We start from the raw sequence: 12,190 nt of genomic DNA on the forward strand, positions 1-12,190 counted from the left end.
TGCAAGGCCTCCAACTGTGCAAAACATCTTCGCAGCAGAATGCATATCTTGAAAGTTATTGTACACACAATTACCTGTTTTATACACATTTCAAAGGAGTGTGGTTAATAAACTAAGCGATACACCCTAATAAAAATGCTTAACTTTGTTCATTAACATCTAATCTCTAAACAACTGGAACGGTTTTTCTCTAGGTGCAAAAGATTTTGCACAATGTTGCATTTACTGAGACAAGTAGAGCTGAAAAGCCGTTTCTTACCTTTACGTTTTTCTTTACAGCTTAAAAATCTTTGCAACTACTTATAAACAAAATGCACCATTCGAAAGCAGAGAAAATAAGCTGTACAAAGATATTAAAACCACATTTATAAACTAAACGAGTGATTCACAGTAGACGTATGAATATCACCAAAAATGTCTCTTCACCGCTGGAGTGGGACCGCCACCTTAAATCTCTTTTTTGTACTTTTCTATCTCGACCTCCTTCTTGCCATTTCTTGGGGCTCAGCCTCCGTTATTACACTTTCTTCTGCTTCACTTCTAACTACCTCTGTGCACGGAGTCCTCGCGGACCCCCTAAAAAAGCTACAGCCCTGCCTGCTAGGCGCCAGCCGATCTCGGCTCCCACTCTTCTGTTAAAATGAATGCCATCTCGCTGAAAAACCCTGCCAAAACCTGCTTTATGCACCTCCCTGTTTACCTCAACCACTTCGAAACGCTTCTCCAGGCTTAACTTTCTTATGTCCTGATTAACTGTCACCATGTCCTTTTCCAGCTTTACGTTCAATCCTAGCACCTCCGGTACTGTGCATACAACTATCTGCGCTTGCTGTGTCATCTCCCTGATATCGTCAACTCCCTTAGCTAAGCTTTCCACCACTCCTGCAGCTTCACCATTTAGGACATCATTTAGCCCCACGGCTACTATCACCATACTGCGCTCTGCGGAATTTTTCAACAGCCTATTTTTACTCTCTTTCAGCACTGCCCTCATTGTCATCCCTGGGGCACTTCCAACTAACACTCGCTTACCACCCTTTACACGTTCCAAGATATCTTGCTTGCACCTGCTCATGTTAGAATCTCCGGCGATAAGCAACTGGGCCTTCTCCCTCCCTCTCCCAACTGTTGGCTCCTGCTTTCGTTATCTGTGTCCTTCTCTCTAGGATTTTCATTCTTCCTTACATCTTCCTTTTTTTCTGACTTCTTAGTAGCTGCTTCTAAGTAACTCTGTTGGTTCGGATCCGCCTGGCCTAATTTGCTTATGCCTTCCATGTCAGTGCTGGTCCCAGCCACGTGGCCCGCACTGGAATGTCCGTCCTCGTTGGTTCCGAGGACAAAGTCGGCCATTTGTTTTTCCATTTGAGGAAGCTGTCATAGCAGTTTCAGATTTTCTGCCTTTAACAAACCTACTTCCTTTTCTAAATCATCCACACGAGACACTAAACTGTCCTTTTCTCGTTCAAATCTATCTAGGCGCGCACTCAGCACGCAACACCAACACAAAAAGTCACTGCCTTCGCATCATTTACAGAGTCAAAACACGTTTCCTCGAGATTAACCTGCGCCTCACACTGAGTACACTTTACCTTCTTTTGATTGCACATCTGAAGCGTGTATCAACTGAACTATTTCTACTATAAACTCTCAGAATATACAAACTGCAAGAAGAACACACAAAAACGACTGGCAAACACGCGTTAAAATCAATTCTGCAAATGCCAACAGCCTAGAAAAAAGAATATTTATCTAACTAAAATAGTTAAAGAATGAACGCCGAGAAAACCTAGCTGCCGGCACGAAAAACCAGGCCGCTTGGACAAAGAGCTAAAATCTATTCTTTAGGCTGCACCTAACCTAACTAGCTGAAAACAAAATAAAGTTAATAAAAGAAAGAACTCATCTATTTGACGCCTTCAGAAGCTCTCGCTGTCACCAGTCCGTCCGTTTCCGGTAGCCACATTCAATTGGAGGAGTGATGGAACATGCGTACGCACCACACGGCTGTCAACTGCCAACTTGCTAGTAGTAAAGCCCCTTGATACTTTGAAAGTTACGCCAATGATTGAACTTTGCCGCCGCCGCGCTACCTCCTCGCCTCCTCCTCGCCCCTTGTGCGCCCCTTCGCTGAAGGCCGGCTCTCCGCCCGATTTCCTGAGCGACGATTGGTCTCCCTGCCATTGCCCTTGGAAACCAGCGCGCGTCCGGCGTTTTCCTCGTGTTTTCTTTTTCCTTCGCGCCATTTTTCTCCTATTCTCGGCGAGCGAATATTGCGTGCTGTGCTTTTATTGCAGCGTGCAAGCTCTATGCCATGCTGTTGCGGGTACAACTGCAGCAAGCGGCCTGAAGATGGTTATGCGGTATTCATGATACCCCAAGGCAAGCGTGACGGCTTGCGCAAGAGTCAATGGATTTACAAGATTAGTCGAAAGAAGTTTATTCCTAGAAAGAACAGGGTTGTTTGCGACGTAATGCACCTTTCTCACTCCCCGTAATGACTCGTCATCTGACGCTGCGTTTTCTATTCCTGCTTGCTCCTCAATATTTCTGCGGCAGCAACATGTTCATTTTATAAAAATAAGGTTGTCCTCTGCAGCATGCTGAATATTCTGCGAGGCTCCAAGGCTCCATCATTTCACACGCTGTCGACTTCTGTAGGAAGAAATACGGCACTATAATCTGCTTTTTGCTGTGACTGATAACCGGAAAAGTACAGTCTCTCGATTGCATTTGTCGCGATTATGCTAGGATCCCTGGCCTACTTCCCTAAAAATCAAAATTGGGGCCTGTAGAGGAGCTAGTCTTTCCAGCTTGTACTTGTAGTGTGCGCCCGTTCCTCAGGAGCAATGAATGCTGGCCCTGAAAAACTCTTTGGCAAGTAAATCCGAGGTATTGCGGGTAATCTGCACTAGTTAGGTCATACGGCATTTTTTTTTTTTTCAATTCTTGAATGTGTCTTGCCATGCTTCGGCACACGCGTGGGTTAAAAAGTATGCGTTCGTTTTATCAGGGATACGGCCAATGTGCAGTGGGTGTTCACATGATCACACATGCTTCACTTTGACCATGACTACTAGGCGTTGGCAGGTTACCTTCACTTTGAAAGATGGAGCTCTAAAACTGCGATTCTGCGTATTCATTTACTGCGAGAAACGTTTTTCCATCGATGTCAAATCAGCCGGAATCATTGCATCAATTTTCTGTATTTACGAAACTTAAACAATCAATAATGATTATAGTTATGATGTAAAAATAGGGGAACATTTTGCGAGCAACAATTCTTAGCACTGTAACATATTACTCATTTCAATTGTATGCAAGAAATTTTTTTTTTCACCTAGCCTGAGTGATTAACTCATCGCTCTATGTTCTAGCTACATTTCACTGAAGATCGGTTTGAGCCGCCAATATTACACGAACTCGAAAAAAAAAAAACTGAGGCCCAACGCAGTTACATCAGTTTTCTCTCACCGACCTGTCCTGAGGCAAAGGAAGCCTCCTCGACAGAGACATGAACCTCGCACTGATAGTAGTCGGTTATTTCTGTGGCTTGCTCTTTTCCCACCTCCGTTTATGAGAAAATAAGAAAGTATAAGAATTAAAAGTCAATGTATAGTTGTCTCTTCAGATATTATGAGGTAATAGAGATATGACTGACAACGTAAGTCAATGAAAATTGAAGTATATCAATGGGTCATGGGACGGCATCAGATTAAATAGTGATGGTTATGAATAGTGATAGCTAATGATGGTGACTGTTACAGATATTAATAGTAAATGATAGTAATAGGCCCGGATGGTGAGGTGATAGTGCCCGTTGCGAATAGTGACAATTATGATAGGTCACTTGACGGCATTAGTAGATATAATGATTGATAGGATAGCGATAGTTAATGAATTGGCAGATATATGCTTTCTTATTTCCGCACGTTGAAGACATATGTGCCCCCTGTTTTTTTATTTGATCGTTGCGTTCAATGAAGTTACGCTCTTTTACATAGCGCACGAGACCACAGCATGCTTGCCCCAGAACTTCAGTGTGTCGGCAATAGGGCCCACCACTTCTCCCAGTGTACCCTGCTGTCTTTTAACCACACGCGAAGTCAGTGAGTGGCCGCGTACTCATAAAATTATTTAATTCCTCCATCAGCATCATATCAAGACCGCCGTGACAAACCTGTTCCTTGCCTCGAAGCGGCAAGGAACAGCTCAAAGTTTGGGTTTATACAAAATTAACTAATTAACGCAGATTATTGTGGATAGCTAGCTGGCACAGTGCCATTACACTTGGCCTAAGCTTTCCGACGGTATACGGTTCGATGCTGCAGCTAAAATTTAGATTTTAATTGCAATTTACTAAATATCAATTAATTTGGCCCATTAATTGATTAAAATACATGTACAATTAACTAATATTCCAATCTCATGGTTGATCACGTGGCATATACTATGCTTAGACAGATAGCTTGACAGTAGCGAAATAGACTAAGTTCTGCTTTGACCTTCTCTGATCTTGAAGTTCAAAGCACCAGCCTGGATCGTTTTCCGAAGTTTTACCGCGGTGACAGATTTCACGCTCTAAAAAAACTAACACAAAGTCAGAGGCAGTACTAGATTAGGTGCACAAAGTAAAACACCTTATCATGTGACTTAAAAAGTGCCTGCAGCACAGAACTCGCCTGAAAGATTCAAACAGTTCTAAGAAGAAACCAATTAATTCATGAATGTTACTTTCGGCATTCTCAATGCTTTTCTCGCAATGTTTCAAAAATTTTGTGCACTCCTGGAGCGCAGACCTGGCCCAAAAGCTCGCGCTTCATTCACTGCTGCGGCCGGCCGGCCGGCGCCAAGGAGAAAAAGCGTGTCGTGCGCAGCGCTCGCCGCCGTCGCGCGAGAAGAATCGAGGAGGAAAGCGCGGCGCGGAGGAGAGTGTCGCTACTTTTAAATTATCAAGGGACTTTAGCTAGTAGTAGTAGCAAGCGCCATCTTTGAAGCGCTACTGAACCCAGCTGGCCTTGTTGTATGCACACGTTACCAGGCGGCGATAGCGTGCTCGGGTAGATCATCATCATCACTTTTATAGGTTTTATTTTTTTTCACCTACATGATGCTCGTAGTCATCGCCATTTGCGAAATTTCTCCACCTCTCGTTGTTATTGTTCTTTCGTTCCGTCCGTGTTGCTTGCTTTGTTCCGTCTACCGTGTTCTTGGTGCCACATCGCGGTGGAGCGGTACGCAAGTTATACAGCTGCTTTTAAGCTGAAAGCTTTCGAGTAAGGGCTACAGCATGGCAACCGCGCTGCCAGCAGGCACTTTGGCGTCAACGAGTTCTGCGTAGTACGCTACTGGAGACAGCGATTGCAGTGTCGACACAGACTCGGATCGAGCCTCTGATCAAGAGTAGAACTGTATGATCTGCTGTGAACCACAAAACGCGGCGAGCGATGATGAGGCTGTGTGCGGCAAATAAAGTGCTTTAACAATTTGTACTTTTGGCGACCCTGTACTTTTATAACAAAGTTAAGTTCTGCTTGAAAATAATGTTTTGGTTATATATACAACAGCTAGACAAAGAATCCCGATTCACAGCTATTTAAATTTGCTTTTAGTGCTCAAAAACATTTGCTCAAAATTTTTGCCCGCATAATTATCGCACCCCCAACTTCGAATCAATTTTCCCCGCAAAAAGTGCAAGCATTATGCGAGTAAATACGGTATGCGTCGTGGTTCTATTTAGTCCACTGAGCCCTTCTAATTGCAAGAAAAGGTGAAGACTCACACAAAGTCCCCGCCACCAAAATATCCGAGCCACTGCAACACACTCCAATGGGCAGGCATTATCAGAGCCTGAGACACATCCTCCAGCATTGACGCGCTTATGCTCCCATCACTGAAATCACTGAATCGGTGCTTACGCTCTAGGCTGACAGCAGTTACAGGCTGCACAAAAAGAAGACAATTCGACTGCAAGACAAACCGCGCGGAAAACGAGAAAGCTGCTGTTTACTGCAGTGCGGTTATACTGCTAGTCGAGCACTGCATCAAAAAATGGAAAAAAAGAAAAAAAAAAAAAAAGAAAAAAGAAATTACGCATTAGATCTTTTTTTTTCATGTTTGAAAATATTTTTTACTCCAGACCAGGTGCCTAAGGACAAGATAATTTATTTTTGCAGTAAAATGCTGAAAAATGATGCTGTCCATTTGCCGAAATATGATACTGTGGCTTGTTCTGGTTGGCGCATGTGCAGTAATACAAAGATCACAGAAACCGGTAGGGGCAGTCCGGAGTGTCAGCTGCTGTGCCGAATCTTCCTTAGCGTCCCCTTTTTTATGAAATTAAGATAATGTTAGCGTCTTTCCATGATTCCAGTACTTTTAATGTCTTCAGGCATTGTGTATACAGGGTGGCTGCTTTTTCTAGCATGATATCCCCTCCGTCCTTCAACAAATCTGTACTTGCCTGATCCTCCCCAGCTGTTTTCGCCCTTTTCATAACTTCTAAGGCTTTCTTTAACCACCTCCTTCGTTACTGGCAGAACGCCCAATTGCTCTTCATTAAAGCCAATTTCAGTCTTGTCCTGACTACTATGACTCCTGTAGAGGTCTGTACAGAACTCCTCGGCTACCTTGATTATCTTGTCCATGGTAGTAATGACATTGCCTGCCTTGTCCCTCAGTGCATACATCTGATTTTTGCCTATGCCTAATCTTTAACGCTTTCAGGCTATGACCGTTCTTTAGAGCATGCTCAATTTTCCCCACGTTATACTTCCTTATGTCAGCCACGTAGTGCCTACTGATTAGCTTCAACATCTCTGCCAGTTCTATCTGGTCTTTTGGGTTGGAGGCTTTCATATTTTGGCATTTTCTAATTGAATCTTTCGTCTCCTTAGACAGCTTACCAGTATCCTCTCTAACTATCCTATCGCCTACTTCTACAGCGCACTCAGTAATGATATCTCTGGAATTATTCTTTTCTTCATTTTCTTCAAGAATTCATTTCTTCTAGGCTAAGGTCGGCTTTTTTGGTTAACAGTGATTCTCTATTCTGCAGTGAGAGCCTGAATTCTTCTACTTTTCCCCTCACCACTAATTCGCTGATGAGCTTCTTCTTCATTAATCTGTCCCGCTGGCTCTTCAAATCCAGATTATTTCGAGACCTTATGATTCTATGGTCACTGCATCGCACCTTTTCGATTACCTCTACGTGTAATATGTTTTAAAAAACTAAATAAATTCTCTGCCTAGGGTTGCAATGTATAATAATCGCACCTTAAAAGCCCCAATATTTTCGGATTCTACATGAAATGTGAGCATCCTCTGCTGGACTAATTGATGAGCCAGCATAAAAGGAACAGAATGAATACTGTGAAGAAGGATGGTCCTCCTCTATCAGTCGTTGGCTCGGCTTGCGAACTGAGGCTCCTCCTCAACCTTTGTTCAGTGCGCTTTCCTTATGTGCTTTGCGTTCCTACTGCTAATCAAAATGTAGCCACTGCAAACATGAAACTAATGAGCACTGCCACAAACACAAATGGTGTGTACAACAAAAATGATTGCTTTCACAAAGCACTGTGGTACGCTAAAAAAATGGCTGCAGGAATTTGTAGTAGCATTCGTTGATAGCATGCTCCAAATGATGCCTGTTCCCTTTCTCCAGGTTTCATGAACAGGCAAGGCTCAAAGAACACACACCACATGGTCGTGCATTTTGGAGAAGTGGTTCCTAATGGCATACCTTGGAGCGGGCGAGGATCCAGTCGCGCAGCTGGCGCTCGGTCAAATAGTAGGCCTTGACGTATGCCTCCACCAGCTCCCGGTCTGGCAGGGGTTGCTGGCGATGGGCAGCACGCAGCTTCTCCACTTTGCTCACAAACTGCTGGTGGTCCAGCTGCATCTGGGCACGGCCTTCTGGGGTGCACCGCTTGGCCTGCGAGAAGCTGTAAAGGGGGGGCTTTCACACTGCCAAGCCATGCAACCTGAAGGGCCAAGGACCAAAGCAGTGCTAGCAGAATGATTCCTCTTAAGAAGCGCTAGTCTCGATGAAACTTTTACTAAGCATTCACTTACTGGTTTCCCCATGCCCCTATGCCACCTATGAAGGAGCATCACCCACCGACTTTTGCAGCAATTTTTTTCTCAGCAAAACTATCACCAAGTCTGATTGGGCCCCCAAATTATTTAAAACTCTACATAAAAGCTTTCCTGCTGCTTTAAAAGGCTAACAATATCTGACAGCGTTTGAAACGTGCTTACAAAAAAAAGGGCCAGCTAGCTTCAGTTTTTCAAACTTCATAAATAGCACTCTGTCTGCTAAAGTATGGCACAAATTTTACTGCAGCTGTTGTCCATAGTCCCAGTGACATGAGTGCACAAAGTTGCAAGCATGAAAATAAAACAGCACAGCGTGTGATGGCAGAGGACGGTTGCAGCCAGGTGCTCTGGCTTTTGCATACACATTGCATATTTTCTCAAGCACCATCACTCAAAGCAGTTTCCAGCTAATAGCCACAAAAATAGTGCTTGCACACTTTAGCCTCGCTTGCCCTACTTCCATTTGCAGAGCTGAAGCTGCATATCCTTTTGCACAGCTTGCTTCCTTGGCTAGCACAAGCTGGCGGCCAATGATCGATTGGGTTGCGGTACCGTGTTCTGTTTATGCACGACAGCTCTCGGCAATGGCAATCAAGTGCAGTTCCTAGATGGGGGCTCGAAGTATGCCAAGTAACTGTGTGTGACAAGACAAAGAACATCAACATATCCAAGAAGTGAACTAGTAAGAATGGCAAAAAGATATCAAAGTGCTTGATCGCAAGAGCACAGGTGCAGGAAATCCTGAAATTTCCAAACATTTGCTCACTCCAGATGGCAACAACATGACGCGTCATCAACTGAACTGCACCCGCTGAAGGTCAAACGCCTCCTCTCCTACATCGCTCCAGTTAACTCAGTCCTAGTCCAGTTGGATCCACATATTCCCTGCAAACTTCCTAATCTCATTCGCCCATCTCATTTTCTGCTGCCCTCTGCTATGCTTGCCTTCCCTTGGAACCCAGCCCTCAGAGGCCGTCTGTTATCTTGTTGTAACATTACATGTCCTGCTCATGCCCATTTCTTCTTTGGCTAGGATATTAGCAACTAACCCGTGTTCTTTGTTGGCCCACTCTGCACACCCACTATCTCTTAATGTTACACCTACCATCTTCCATTCCATAGTTTTCTGTGCTGCCCTCAGATCAAGTTGAATCCTTTCTGTTCACTTCCACATTTCTCCCCCATAGGGGAGTACCAGCAAGATACTCAATATACTGTATTTACCCAATTCCAACACGCAACTTTTTTTTGGGGAAAAATAAGTCTTCAAATCGCATGTGCGTTAAGATTCGGGTACAAACCGAAACTGCCCCATAGCTGCCCATCGTCATTGCCATTATACAATGTGGGAGCTCACATGTTGCTGGCAACCATGGCATGGCGGACGTAGAGGGGTGGCGAAGGCTGGGCCCAAAAGCGGTTTAGCTGTACCGCAGCATAGCCACAGGTTGGGGGCCAATCAGTCAGATTAAGAAATTATACTACTACAAATTAAAAATATCAGTCAACTTAAGAAGAATAGACATTTTGATAACTTTGCTTGTGAATGAGGTAAGGTATTTTGTTAAGACATTCTTAATTTTTTTTTAAATCTTGCAACACTCTTATCACGCCCCCTTGATGTTACATCAGTCTTGACAAAACTTTTCAGGCCTCGTTAGGTTCTTGCGAAGTAGGCAACTAGGTAACCAGGGCAGCGGAGATAACGAAGCTGACGAAGCATGATTATCGCTGTCTGCTGTGGTGTGGGCCTTGGTGCGCCAGGGAAAGCATATAAATTTAATTCGCAAGTCTGAAAATGTCCCTTTTGCGAAGATTTTGACGTCCTGCTGGTCGCTGCTCTGTCGCCGTTTGGTGATTTAATATCCCCCGGCAGCCGTGCTTTTTTTTTTTTTCTTATTACTTTCGTCCCCTTCAACGTGCAGCCAGTGCGAAGTCCTTTTGCAGCATTGTATTGCACTTCTTGGTGCTCTTTTGAAGCGCTTAGCACTTTATCACAAGATGAGCTCGCACAAAGCGAGGAAGTGATCCTCTGTGGCACATGGCAGCAGCGTGGACTCAACCGTCAGTGTCTCATTACACTGCTTCCCGGCAAACTTTCACCGCTGAGCAGATCTCGAGGTTGCACATAGACTCAATGTATGCTATAATGCTACTGAGTTAAGCACGTTTGTTGATGCTAAACCTGTCTGGACTGGTGCAACCTTGAAATTGCCTTGAAAATTGCTGTATAGTTTATGCCGAAGAATTTAAATGTGAAGAGTAATCCCAGTGCTCTATGCTCCATGTGCGTCTTGATGCACCTACTTTTATGACATTTTTATTCCAATTGCAGCTGTCATAGCTTTGTTTTCTGTACATGCATGTTTCTAATCGGATGATGTTTTGTGGCAAGCACTTCAAGCCTTTTCCATGCCTCGGCTGTGATCATTGAGATGATCAGCCAGCTTAAACAGCGCTACTGTTTGTGCTGTCTGTAACATGCATTTCTTACTGTTGTGATTTATTGCTATTTGCTTGGTTGATGCAATAAACCGTGATTACGAAAACTGTAATTGTTCACTTGGTACACTCTGTTGCGAACTGGGCACGCCTGCCCGATTTCACCAGTGTTTCTGGACAACACCTTACTGTGCTGAGGGACAAAGTACATGGACAAAGTACTTGCATGACTTGCAGCAGTATTTGCATTATGAATTTGCATGCTTGGTCTATGTTTGGAAATGTTGTTGCCTTTTATGCCGCCACCTTTGCCAACCACTTCCTTTGCGCTGGAGCAACTGCTCATAAACAAGGGCGTAAACAAGAGAAACTCGAGTTACTTTAGATGGCAAAGGTTGGCGCGTGCTGAAAGGCAACAACCTTCAAAAAATGCAGGCTCATCAATGCAGCGCGGTGGTTTAAAAAAAAAAACTTATTTATAATTCACGCCAAAGTAAATGTATGCGTGACGTCATTCGACATCATGGCCTCCCAGTTTTCATTGGGCGCTGGAGTCCCATGAACCACCATGTTTTGCACATATGGGCGTCTATGGAGCCTTCGCTACCATGGTACATATACCTTGACCATGGGAGCAGTTTACTCATCGTTTTCTGCATCGCAGGAGCCATTTGCAACCAGTGTGGTGCTTGTCGTTTCTCTCAGCGAGTGTGACATAAAAGAATTCACAAGATAAACCGCCTCGCCTCGCTTTTGCTATGTTTACAGCGTGAGCTGCAAGCTAGCATCGTCCATAGCACAACGGTGGTGTTCTCTGGCAGCCTCTCCGTACGATATTGTTTTTCAGAATGGATGCAGCGGTTATACAGACACGTTGTGGCCGCCACGAAAATAGCTTAAAGCGAAAAGTTATTCTGCATGCAGAAAAGAGTGGCAATAGGCATGCAGCCCGTCATTTTGGTGTGCCAAAGACTTGTGTTCGCGACTTGTGAAGACTGAAGACTTAGCAATAGGCGCGCCTGAATTGAGAAAATGGCCAGGTGGATGGCTGAAGCTTGGCTTGGAATTTCATCAGTTATGGTTGTGAAGGCATTCAAGAAATGCAGAATTTCTAATGCTGAGGACGGCACTGAAGACGAGATGTGGTCGGAGAAGATGTCTGAGAGTGACAGTGAATAAATTTGGGTGAATAAATTGCCTGTGCCCACCTGAAAATATAGAAATGGTTACACATTTTTTCCTTTCGCGGAAATCACATTCATGTTAGAAGCGAGGCTTCCAGTTTATTTTTATTTTTTTTTCGGTCCTCAAAATTGGGCACGCATTAGAATTGGAGGCGCGTTGGAATTGAGTATACTTTCTTCTTGAGGAACACAGGTAAGCTGCTATTCATATCTGATAGCACCTGCCAAATGCACTCCATCCCAATCTGATTCCTCTAGTTTCATGGTATCTGTGGCCACTACCTGTCCTATGCAGACGCATTTGCCTACCGCTTCCGAGCTATCTATGATAAACTGCTGTTCCTCCCCGAGGCTGCTGAATGTTACTTTAGTCTTCTGCATATTTTTAGGCCCACCATTGTGCTTTTCTTGTCTAGGTCATTAATGATGCTTTCTGACTCGTCCCCTTAGTTACTGACAAGGCAATGTCA

General features: G+C 44.2%; 1 protein-coding gene across 2 annotated transcripts in view; it reads right to left on the reverse strand.

Moving 5' to 3' along the window:
- The window catches only part of Vps50 (vacuolar protein sorting 50), a 220,625-nt gene that overhangs the window by 14,412 nt on the left and 194,023 nt on the right, over window positions 1-12,190 (reverse strand). For both annotated transcript variants that reach the window (XM_084595738.1, XM_084595737.1), the window contains exon 25: window positions 7,739-7,940. In XM_084595738.1, the coding sequence (XP_084451864.1) occupies window positions 7,739-7,940 (202 nt within the window). The remainder of the gene's footprint in view (window positions 1-7,738; window positions 7,941-12,190) is intronic.

This window comes from Amblyomma maculatum, chromosome 2 (assembly GCF_055883805.1).
Source record: "Amblyomma maculatum isolate TAMU_Amacu chromosome 2, ASM5588380v1, whole genome shotgun sequence".
NCBI lineage: Eukaryota > Metazoa > Arthropoda > Arachnida > Ixodida > Ixodidae > Amblyomma > Amblyomma maculatum.